A 12707-nucleotide genomic window follows, 5' to 3' on the forward strand; every position below is an offset into this window, starting at 1 on the left:
TCCCTGGGATTTGTGTGGCGGGGGCATGCACCGTGCGTTCTCCTTCCCGGTGACTGTGGAGCGCAGTCGGACCAAGGAACGCCTTGAGGCGAGCCTGGCCGGGCTGTGCGAGCTGGAGCTCCGCAAGCAGAGGCAGGAGTGTCTGGTGCTGGGGGCGCTGGCTGTGGGGCAGCCGCCGGCCCGGGACAGCTCCGGAGGAAAGCTGGCGTGCTTCAGCAGCTGGGGGCAGGAGAACTTGACACTGAGGCGTCAGCTGGTAAGAAGGTCCATGTCATGAGTGCATTTTAAATCGCATACTGCATGATTCTCACCATTGTAACCCACCGTGTGCTTGAACCCCACTTTACCAATGGCATGCACCACAGGCCTATGCGTGTTTCCCTTACAGCGCATATCCTCATTGTAATCATGCATGGACTCCTGGTTTGCGCTGAGCCTTTTGTGCAGAGGTGACCTCTCTCTGCAAAAAAAAGTTACTCAACTTGATTAATAGCGCGTCTGTGTTAAAGGCTATGGTGCGTCTCTGTGCGCCAGGCAGAGATTTACGCCTGTGGGGGGACGAAATCAGGGGGTGGAGCAGCCACCGCTTGTGGCACAGACCCACTATTTAATGGCCCATTGTTCCCTCATCATGGACTTTTGTGGCTTTTACTACTTAACAAGCTCTTATTTGTGCTCTGCGCACATCATAAAATGGGTAAATCACTCCTTCGTTTTGTATGTTGCTGTTGTAGTGAAGAGTTTATGTCGTGACCATGATTATCTGGGCTTTTCTCAGTTGGACAAATGTGTGACGCTGAGTTGCCATATTAACATGAGGATGAAAAGTGGGTTAATCCAAAATAAATGCCAATTTTGTTGTGACAGATTATAATAAAAAAATACAGTAGCATCTCGACCGTTAATTTTTACGCACCCCTGAACAAGCTATAAACTGTTATTTGGTTTAAATGTATTTTCTTATCGCGGTTTTGTTTTAATTTTGGGGGGTTGTTGGAGTTTTGTTTTCTTTAGCTGCTGTTGAGCAAACTGTCCCAACATGGCCACAATAGGAAGCATTTATTAAAGAGGGTGAAAAATAAATTAAATCAGCCGCCTCCTCCTCACCCTTCCTCCCCTCCCTCTCTCTTCCTGCGCCGGGGGCCTAACAATAGGCGCATATGGAGCAGAATACTAATGATGCCAACCGAGGCTCCTGTGTGGAGGATAAGGCGCATAGGTGGCCCTGCGCACTGCATGGCTTCAGTTGGGTACATGTGTACTGTGTTTCATCTTGTCTCACATGTGCGTCTGATGTGCCCTGGATTCATTAAAAGTGATAAAGATAGAGCTGCCCAGGAAACAAATTTGAGAGAAATGTGCGCAGGTCAAGTATTTCCAATGAGCCAGGCGCACTAGTCTTGATCCAATATTCCCTGGTGGTGTTGGTGGAGCTGTCAGCGGTTTTCACTCTGACTCCTCATCCACAAACAGACTGGAAAGAGCCATTTTCGAGAGCAGTGAAGGCGTGACACGCGTTTCCCCCACAGGGCTACGTATTTCCCCTTTTTCCATTTCGTTTGCAACTCGTCCTTGGATCGATGTTTATTATCAGTTCTGCCCATCCACGCGTGTTAGTAATTACACGTGGGGGAAATTCCTCAGAGAATATTTCTTTCGCCTCCAATAGCAGTCTCAAATTGAGTCTGCATAATATCAGCCCCCCCCCCCCCCATCACATCCTATGGGGGGGGGGGGGGGGTTAAGTCTGCAAGATGTATGAGTTCAAGGCTCTGACACAGAAACAGCTGACCCAGGAGACTACCCCTGTGTGTGTGTGTGTGTGTGTGTGTGTGTGTGTGTGTGTGTGTGTGTGCGTGTGTTTGTTGTTGTTGCCTCCCGCACACTCTCTGTGTGGAGACAGTCACAACATTGCTTTAATTATTGAGGGCTCAGCAGTGCGGCTGCATGCCTCGTGCTCCCTATTCCACAGATTTCTGTGTCCTGGAGTCATCCTTTTCAAAGGCCTTCAGTCTGGTTCAGGGTCTATTCTACAGAAAAAAGCAGCCGGCGTCTATATCTTCTCTCCCCATTTTTGTAGAATGGAAAAAGTGTCTTTATCGTCTGCCGCTTTTCCTCAGCACTCGACAATTGCTGCAGAGGATGTAACAGGTGATATAAGTAAGAAATAAATCACATTGTTGTCCCGGATTCACCCGCTGGTAGAAGTCTACTTCGCTGCAGGGGCCGATCTGTTTTGCAGCCATTGCATCTCAGCTTAATGGCTAGGTGAGGGTGGCTGCACCTCGTCTTCCCCCATCCCCCATCCCCCACTAGCCTTGGGCAAAGGATGCGGTAGAAAAGGGATGATACAGTGTGCAGGGTGTCAGGGAGCCAGGGTGAGACTATTAATAATGGAGTGCAATCAAAGACCAGCCTACTCCTCACCCACACAACTGAATGTCTCATTGTGTTTTGCTGGTTTTGTTCATCTGCACATTTGTGTTTGTGTCCAGCAGCATTAGAGTAAGGACTAGCACCATGGCTTCCTCAGTGTGTGTTGGGTTGTGTGTATGACCAAAAGGCAGCAGCAAGAAATCAATTGTGTGAAGCAGCACTATTGATGAATTGATTTCCTTTAGCCCCCCCGCCATTTCTTTACCTAACGCCACCACCTAAAACAAAGCAACCAAAACTCTTTGTTTCTATTGATGTAACCGTCCTGTAACGCTTTGTTTATACTAAGACAATACTCACCCTTGTCGAAACAAAAGAGACGACAGTGTTCACATTGAAGAAGTCGCGTGGGAAGCGTAGATTAGCTTGGGTCAATTGCCCCTCAGCCGTATTTTCATTATGGCCTCATTATAACCAGCAGGACAAAGGAGTCAGAGTTCCAGCCCCAATTGGAGAATTTTCTAAGAAGAATATGGTGAGGGATCATCAAGCCAAGATCTGCGATTTCTACAAGAGGTTTTTGTTTTCATCTTTGAAAACAATATTTATTCAATCTGATTTCATCTGAGGAAAACTGACAGTGTGACCTTTAAGACTTGAGCAGACACTGATGATAGTGATAAAGGAGATATTGTGTTTATCTGAGTTACTGTTAAACTGATTACATCAGCAACAATAAACATAAACTTGGTCATGAACCTGGACAAATTCAAATTCTGACCTGATGATGGAGCTAGAGGAAAAGATGATGGTTCTCAAATATTTTACAATTCATGCTGAGGGGAATGTCAATGTCTTTCCAAAATTTCCTCCTAATCCAATGAGACACGTTACTAAAAACTAGTAACATCGACCTCATGGTGACGCTAGAGTAAAAGTCTGAGATAGTAATAATAACATAATAATATCTTTGTTTATGACGCACCTTTCAAAGCAGATGGTACAAAGTTCTTCACAAAGAGGAAAAATAAGAACAATAAAGCAAATATCCAACACACAAAGCAGATTAATACAATCTAATTTTAAATCAATGACAGCAAAGAAAATAATACAACATCCTTTGTAAGGAAAGGCAAGAGAGAGGGATTAAAGAAAAGTAAGTATTAGCAAAATACAAAACAATCAAGTAAAAGCCATTTGGTAAAAGTACATTTTGAGAGATCATTAAAGTCGGTAGAATTTATTCTCTGATGAACGTCGAATAGAAGCTGAGATATTTCAGAGTGAGTCAAATCAGGCTGACTCTGTCACCTACAGCCTCACTGCAGGCATGTCTGAGCAGCTGTTTGCCCAGAGTCAGCCCTGTGTTCATCACTATGACAATCTGTGCTTACTGTTAATTTGCACATAGAAACAATGTATGGCCTAAGTACGTCTCCACAGGTAGTGTTTTATTGGAACAAACACTCACATGTATGAAGACGTATGTGTGAAGTATTCAGGAAGTGACAGGTGATCCATTACAGAAGCTTGCTGATTTAAAAAGTGTCACCTTGTTATGAGAACAAGTTCAGACTTATGGTAATGAAGTCACTTACTGTAATAAGCCTGAGGTGTGTGTGTGTGTGTGTGTGTGTGTGTGTTTGTGTGTGTGTGTATGTGTGTGTTAGCCTGCATATCTGTTTAAAACCTATTTTGACTGTTGCAGTGAAATCAAGTCATTCTCAAAGAGAGAGAGAGAGATAGACTATATATATTAATGGATGGATGGATGGATGGATTTATATACACATATAAACATACATACTGTCTTATCAAATACTTAAATACATATTGACATTCACCCATTCATATACACAGCACTACTTCATGCTGCATTTATTCTATTACACACCATTCATACACTGGCAGCACAGTACAGTCGAGCCACTGTCCTCCTGGTTAGTGGGCAACCCGCTCCCCCCCCCTGATACAGACATATGGAATTCTTATCTTCAGCAGAGGATCCGCATGCAAACGAACAAGTCTGTATGTTGAGTTTGTCTGTTATCTGTGTGGGTGTACTTAAACTTATATTTTTATGATTTACTGCACAGATCTTATGGAATGAGGACATTTTGGGAAAAGCAAGGAAATTATTCCTTTTTCAAAAGACTGTGTGAGGGTTAAGATTTACCTCAGAGCTAGAATTAGGTTTAGATTAGGGTTGGAGTACGGTTTAGGGTCAGGCAATAGTTGTGGTAGGTCCAAAACAACTGAAGACTGAGCTGAAAGAGGTGGTTCTGACATGGGGTGAGGCCCACCATGTAGCCCAGGACAGGCCAGATTGTCAATGCATTATGCCCCTCAAGGGACGAAGAGGACTAAGTAAACAAGATATAAATGGGAAGGTTAGTGTTAGGGGCTAGGTGTTTGTGTGTTTGTGTGTTTGTGTGTGTGTGTGTGTGTGTGGTGTGTGTGTGTGTGTGTGTGTGTGTGTGTGTGTGTGTGTGTGTGTGTGTGTGTGTGTGTGTGTGTGTGTGTGTGTCCCACGCACATGAAAGAAATCACCCTCCCCTCCACAGAACCTTGAATTATTCATATTTGAACTGACTGCTGCTTCTGTGAGCTTTGCTTATGTAAGAGAACTCACGGACACATATGGATGCTGCACATCAGTGTGACCTGTGACAACCACGGTTTTATTTCAGTAACTAGAGAACAGGAGTCTTCATCTGAGTTGTGGCTTTATGTGTTCTGACATTCTGTGTTTAATGATTGAGGGGCCATTTTTTTCTTAATTACCTGATGGATTCAACAAAGGTAGAAAAAATCCTTTGCACAAACTGAAATGACAGTTAATCTTATTTTAATCATCATAATCAAACCAAGATATGATTTATCACATATTTCCTTTACATTTATCAAATGATGAAGGTCATATTTAAGCAAATAAACTGTTTTGTATTGTGTATATATATATATATTCTGATCTCTACCACCACACTCTGGCTCTTTCCTTCTGTCAAGTTTTCCTGGTAGTTATTTTTAGTTCAGCACATGCATAATATTTTCCTTTAGTATTTATACAAACTTGAAATTTGACTGAGAGGTCTGTTTGAAATGTCTGCATTGTTTTTGGATTCACTGATTGTTGCCACTTAAAAATGTAAGTGCTTCACAATTAAACCCAGACAGCAGGAGGGGGGTGTGACTGAGTGTGTGTGTGTATGTTTTTGTTTCAGAGTGCTCTCCAGAGTTCTCCATGGGGCCTGATGCAGGTGCTGGAGCAGCAGGTGGGAGAGCTGAGGATCGACACAGACGACGGCTGTTACGATGGCGCTCAAGGAGACGCAGGCGAAAGCCGGCCGAGTTCTGGTACCTCCACAGTCTTTAAAACTCTACTTTCCACATACTTGTGCATATTGTGATTTTCTCACTTTCAAACAGGCCAGTGAACATAATGTGTGCATTAAACTGTTGCTCTATAACTGTGTATATTTCCATTTTTTTATTATTTACTTCTGCTCCTATTGTTGTGTTGTCTTTTTGTAAATCACTGTTTGCATCAGGTTGCATGTTTTTAGTAAACTGGAATAATCAGTGAGCTGTAATAAATGGAATAAATATATCTTCTTTCTCGCTGTGTCTAATTGCTTTTCTTTCCAGGTTTTTATGATTCGAGTGAGGGTCAGTCACCTAAAGGAAGATCTTGTTCCACTGAGTCCACAGAAAATGGGTCCTCCTGGGTTCACACCAACGACAGGCCAAAGTCTGTTGGTAAGAAAAGGCAGCAGATCTGGAAACACTGAGGTTCACTAATACTTGCACACGTATGCATTCTCAGAGACAGCAGCAGACACATAAATCATTTTTGTCCTTTGAGTAGGTGAAGCAGTGGTTTCATTTTTTTGTTATGATAAATATATATGAGTTTTGATTTATTGAGTGTTGTCATATTGTTTGTTGGAAGCCTAAGGAAATGGTGAGATCAGGTGGAAAAAAACAAGCTGCAAACAACAGGCAGATTAGTGAGGTTTTTACTTGTGTGTCCCATCTAAATTAGACAAATTGTTGCTTTCTTTACCCTTGAATTTGCACTTGATTTTAAATATCTTTGATCTATGTCAGGAGCGGTCTTCTCTACGGAAGCCGCCATGTTTCATTTAGCTGGCCCAGACTGGACAAACTAAACACCTTTTGAGTTTTTATGACAACTGGGAAGTGGAGGGTGAAGTGAGTGGAATTCAGCTGCAACATTCAAATTCACCACGAGATGTCACTAGTGGGATTTCACACACTGCTGTGTATTGAGGGTTTAATGTTGTACTGAGTCGCTGAGATACAGTTTAACTAGTCACATCATCATCAATTAATAATCCAGAAATTATGGGAAATTGTTGAAAACGTCAACAAACAAAAAATCTTCGCATTGTTAAAGACATTGAAAAGAAATCCTGGATCTTCACCAACATGTAATGGTTTCTTACGTAAACATAGACTCTCTTTTTTCCATTGCAAGCACCCTATGGTAGACTTTAACACAACGTATAGAAAATAAATACACCAGGGCCTTATTTATTATTTTCTTCTATCAGATAACTGCATTGTTTTTTTTTGTCTCTCATATTGGTAATCCTTTTATAACTGAGCCCCCGCATCTTGACCTGCAGCAGTGTTGTTTTCTTTTGTTAGGAGACCCGTTAATGTTGAATGGAGAAGCGGATGTGCCGTTTCTGCGCACCACCCTGCCACGTTCTTTCTCTGCCCCTTACCCACCTCTGGAGGGCATCGCTGAGGAGGGCGCAGCAGTGGATCCCTGGCAGGTGGACCCCATACGAGCCAGCCAAGCCTGGCAGCAGCAGTCTATTGAGGATGAGGTCACTGAGGAAGATTACCAGCTGGCTTTGAGGGTCGAGAATTACATCCTAGGTCTCATCCATCGTCACACCCTCTCACCACGACCATGTCAGCCTCGCACCACACTCAGCCCTGACCCCCCATTCTGCAGTGCTTCTGCCCACAGCTCCCTACACAGGAGGACTCCCTCTCTTACGACAGAGCATCGCTTTCCTGACCCCAATCTACAGCAACGTGTTGACCTTTTGTCAACCCCTAAGAGGCAGAGCTGGGGTTGTGACCAGCTAGAGGGGGAGGCCTGTGGAGGAGAGGCCCTGTCTTTGGAGGAGGACCGTTATTTGGCTCTGCCCTACCCCCAGTCGAGGCCACAATCCCTGGCTGGGAGGTTTCCATCACCTCTGCCCTCACTGGACCCCAACTGTGATGTTGGGGCTCCCGACCTTTGTTGTGAACCCTCATCCCCCAAGCATTATCTACATCCACAAGCCCCTATTCATCACATGCACAATTTAGTAAGTGCTCAGTATATCCCCGGACAAGTCTGCCATGCTCCTGTTCGTTCCCCCAGACACTACAACCCAGAGCAGCCTATACCCAACCGAGCAGCCTCCTCTCCTGACCACCCCAATCCCAAGTTGAGACCCTTAAGGAAGAGCCTCAACGAGCGACAGAGATCCAAGAAGTCGAGCAGCAAAACCAACCGATCTCAGTCAGAAAACAGCCTACTGAGCCAGCGAGGGCTGCCTGAGCGCAGGTACAGCACCACTGAGAGGCACCAGGGTAGAGGGGAGGTTGCTCAGAACCAAGGCCAGGTTCCAGGACCACAGGTCGGCATCGGGGGTCAACGCTGGTGCTCCAACCTTGAGCTCAGCCAGGATGAGGGGGAGACCCGTGCGGCGCAGTCACAGAGACGACAACCTCGTAAAACTCGGTATGGTCACCCATGTCCCCATTCCCAGCCCCAGAACTACCGTCAACAGCAGCCCCAACACAACGAGCGTTGGCACCAGGACCTTCAGGAGAGAGCACCTCTCTGTCGGGGGGAGGAGGGCAACACTGGTGCTGCCCCTGCAGAGTCCGAGTCAAGCATGAGTGAGGTTTATTCCCCGGCCTCCAGCTCTCTTTCCAGTGACTCCGATGAGAGTGGGGGGCTGGTGTGGCCCCAGCAGCTGCCACCTCGCCTTGCTTCTACCTCCTCTTCATCCTCGCCTTCACCACAGGTCGCTGCCAACGCCCCCTCTCAACCAAAAGCCTTTGTCAAGATCAAAGCGTCTCACGCTCTGAAGAAGAAGATCCTCCGATTCCGCTCAGGGTCCCTCAAAGTCATGACGACGGTGTAAGGACCGGATCAGTCCTGTTTAAACCCATAACTTTTTCTACTGTGTTGTAAAGACATTGTCAGAGAAACATTGTGGTTGCTACTTTTGGTCACATCATAAAGTATTGCTGCTTTCAGACATGCACTGAACTCTGCACTCTCCTGACGTTATAAGAAGAGGCTGTATGCAAGAACACAAATGTCTGAGTCAGCTGCTCTGGACATTCTCACGAGTTTCTCCTGCCAGTCCCTTAAGTAAAATGTCCAAATGAACCCATGTGAGAATACAGCAGGATAATGTCCGAAGAATTCAAAGCGAGCGAGTGATGGTATTTCTAACACTTGACAGACATAAAACTGAAACAAACAAAAAGAAGACAAATCCCAAACAGGGTCCATCTCTATGACAACATTTGTTCCCTGATTGGTTCATATAATGATCTCTCACAATCCATCTTTGATCCATCATGTCCTGCCTCCTGTTACTCTGCCCAGACCCCACTCGCCTGAATGATCTGGACATTTTCCTGTTGTGAACGTGTCTGACTCGAACAATCTCTAGTTGCGTTCTTCATATGTGAATGGCAAAGTATGGAAAAAGTCTGTTTTTGGGACATTTTCTCGAGATTGTCCGAAAACAGCTCATGTGAACTTTACCTCTAACTACCTCTAATTACAGCATGTACTTAATGAGAGACACTGACACCATAAAGACCTGCAGTGTCTTTGCGGGTTGAATTCATCTTGTACAGGACGACCATGAGAATAATGGGAATGATCCCGCTCTAATTGATGATGACTGAAGTGATGCCAAGTTACTCTGACGGTAAGTGACTGAATATGCTACCAGTTTTTTTATTTCTTAATATCGTTTGGCCTTATCATAGATGTATGGTTGATTAATTCCTTAAGTGTAGAGCTGGCCAATCACAGGTCTAAACAACGGACGTTATTACAGTGCAGCCAATGTATTGTTCAAAGTGTCAAGTTCTGCTCAACACCAAACCTGTATAGATGAGATAAAAATGTTTTACATCTTTTGCTAATAAATTTGGGTGAGTTTTCAGTTGCAAATTCTTAATTTTTCTCAGATCAGAACCACATTATATTATTATATTCAGGAAACTTCTCGGTGAAGATCTAAAAATGATTAGGAGACATTATTAAGAAAAATCTCTAAACATTTAATGTCTGCTAATACTATTTTACAGCAGTGATTAGTCCTTTTCTCAGCCAGTATTTAAGAGGAAAATCTCTCATTTGTGCAAAAGTTGTTGTTTACATTTGGTTTACTTACGATTAAAAAATAAATCATAGCATCCCTGTGAATGTCTGAGAAGGGAAAACATGCATATCACTCTGAAATGAGGATGTCTCTCGTGCAGTCAGCGGCTTTCATGGCCAATGGGCTAAAATAAACAAACCTGTGAGTCAGGTGAGGATCCTTATAAAGGGATCAGTGTACATGCATGCATCCATATATTTATATATATGTTTATAAGTGCACAAATTCATTGACACAGGGGCACAGATAAACTTACTTTTGAAAATATGTATGATTTTGTATATACCATCATGTGGCCTTGTTTGGAATGAATGTAGTTTTTAAATAAAGGTAATTTTTCTCTTAGCTTTGGTTATTTTGTTGTTTTGTTTGTTCATATTCTTTTTTTTAAACATGCTAAAATAATATCATTCTGAAAGATCATAAATGATGAAAAAGGACAGAATACGTAGGAAAGTGATGTGATGTGAACCTAATGTCCAAAACGTGGAGCATTAAGAGAGAATGGCTCTCTCTAGTGGACTGTGAATTAACTGCAACATTAGAATGTGATAATCTGGCATCGCTTTGGTGACGCTACTGAAGCACAAACCTGTATTCAAATCTACATGTGCATTATAAGAACTAATTATTAATTGTTTATAATAGATGATGTTATTATTTCCATTTCAGTAATCTAATTTCTGACTGCACACTTGAATCACAATGTCACAAACAGACGAACACACCATGATCATTACTGCATGTGTTGCAGAAAACAGAAGTGTATTTTTTGCAGATTGATCAATATTTCCTGCTTTGGGTGTTGACACATTCAGAGTCAGAGTTTATTTCACCAGTGTACTGTATAAAGCATCATACAGTAAAATCAACAATTCTTTTACAATTGCCTTAATGAAAATATTCAAGTTGTATTCATTCAACTTGTTCAATTCCTATTCTCTTTCACCCGACCACTTCCAAATGTGGAATCATTCATTGTGTGTCTTTTTGTCTTTAAACTTGAAATGATGAGATAAATGAATGCACTTCTGAGACCGAACCTCAGTACATATTCAAGTCAACACACCATCATATTTTCATCATTTCCTTTCCATTGCACGTGCTCCTGGTGTCCGTAGTACTGGCCCTGATAGAGGGATCCTCGCTGATGAAGTTGAGGATGTTGCGCAGCGAGCGGTTCATACTCTCTTTGAAGCTTCGGCCGAGGCACACATACAGCAGAGGGTTGAGGCAACTGTTGAAGTAAGCCAGCCAGAGTGATAAAACGTGTGCCATGTAGATTCTGGGGCTGTGAGAGGAACTTCGAGGTGTGATTAATAAGAGGAAGTCCACAATGTGCAGAGGGAGCCAGCACAGGAAGAAGCTCAACACCACAGCAAGGATGATACGCAGTGTTCGCTTGGAGCGGGTCCGACCTCTGGTCAGGCCGCTATGTGTTCTCCTGTACACCATCAAGTGACAGATCACAATGACCAGGAAAGGGAGGAAGAATCCCATGAAGAAGCGGAGGAAGATGATGATCCAGGCGCTGAGCACTGTGTTGACTGTCAGACACTCTCGCTTGTCTTCACCTACTTCGATCTCCTTGGTGTAGACAAACTGAGGGATGCTGCCGACCAGGGCCAGGAACCAGACGGCAATGCACCCACAGACGGCCTGCTTAGGTCTTCTGCTGTTCTGGCACCAGATGGGTTTGCTGACCATCATCCAGCGATCCACGCTGATCAACACAAGCTGCAGGACGCTGCAGTGCATCACCAGGTAAAACAGGCCTTTGAACAGCGTGCACGCCAGCGGGCCAAAGTGCCAGTGGTCATCGTGGGCTAAAGGGACCATGAGCAGAGGGAGGGAGAGGCAGCACAGGAGGTCAGCCAGGGCGAGGTTGAGGAACCAGAGGGAGGTGACGGAGCGAGACATGCGGAACCCCGTCACCCAAACCACCAGAGCATTTCCAGGGACACCGAGCAGGACGACAAGGCCATAGAGGACCAGAGCCACTATCTGGATTGGTTGAATCTTTGGGGGCAAAATGTCGAGAGAGTAATTTTCAGTGAAGTTATAATCTCCGTAATAATCCATGGTCAGTTGGAGCTGTGGCTGAAGAATCTGTCAAAAAGATACCATTGCTTTAATATTGTGCCGCTGATGTGAGAAAAATAAAACCTTTAATATTCAATAACTAACAGTTGTCCGTGGTATGTATAATTCAATGCAATCCATGGTTTGTTAAAGCTGTAGATGGAGAAGTTGTCAAAATGATTGCCATGCTTTGATTTCATACTTAAATTAATTATGAAATAATCATATGTGAGACAAATATTAATTGTAAAAAATTAAATAAAACCATAACCTTAATAATTACTAATAAATACTTGTATGAGATATTTGTTTAAATCAAATAAGCTTGAATAAAGATGAATTATTTAAAAAAGTAATATTATTATAGTAACAAAATGTAAAATAGAATTTTTGTCATAGTTGAACTTACAGATTCAGCAGCCTGTTGATGTTGGACTAACGCTGCAGGCAGGAAGTTATGCAGCTGTTGTGCGTTTAAGTATGTTTTAAACACGCCCATCTGTGATGTACACACCCAAAACTCTGTCACAAGATTTCTAAACAGATTCTCATATATCAGTTAAGACCTGTAGCCTTTTGTGGGAAAGAGATTTTAATCTGAACAAAAAGGTTGTATGTCATTAATGTAAAATTTGATAAAAGCTCAAATAAAAACACACTATTTCTGAAATTACAAAAAAATTTAAACACATTTTACATATTTGTACAAAATAAATGAATGGTATTTTTTTGCAATGTCTCAGAAACTAATGTCTCAGAATCAAATGCATTGTGCTTACAGTAAATAATGCAGTTGTAAGTAAAACA

The 12707-nt window shown here is 43.1% G+C and overlaps 2 protein-coding genes across 2 annotated transcripts; one reads left to right on the plus strand and one right to left on the minus strand.

Moving 5' to 3' along the window:
* The first annotated feature begins 25 nt into the window (after nucleotides 1-25).
* Nucleotides 26-8555, plus strand: LOC128439803 (dapper homolog 3). Its single transcript, XM_053422224.1, has 4 exons — nucleotides 26-256; nucleotides 5601-5733; nucleotides 6025-6135; nucleotides 7051-8555. The coding sequence occupies exons 1-4, from the start codon at nucleotides 26-28 to the stop codon at nucleotides 8553-8555; spliced, it is 1980 nt and encodes a 659-aa protein (XP_053278199.1).
* Nucleotides 8556-10550: 1995 nt separating this feature from the next.
* c5ar1 (complement C5a receptor 1) lies at nucleotides 10551-12414 on the minus strand. Its single transcript, XM_053422225.1, has 2 exons — nucleotides 12310-12414; nucleotides 10551-11927 (listed from the first exon to the last, which is right to left on the minus strand). Exons 1-2 carry the CDS (start codon nucleotides 12397-12399, stop codon nucleotides 10890-10892), a joined length of 1128 nt encoding a protein of 375 aa, XP_053278200.1. The 5' UTR covers nucleotides 12400-12414; the 3' UTR covers nucleotides 10551-10889.
* Nucleotides 12415-12707: the final 293 nt, after the last annotated feature.

The sequence above is a fragment of the Pleuronectes platessa genome, chromosome 5 (genome assembly GCF_947347685.1).
Source record: "Pleuronectes platessa chromosome 5, fPlePla1.1, whole genome shotgun sequence".
In the NCBI taxonomy this organism is placed as follows: Eukaryota; Metazoa; Chordata; class Actinopteri; order Pleuronectiformes; family Pleuronectidae; genus Pleuronectes; species Pleuronectes platessa.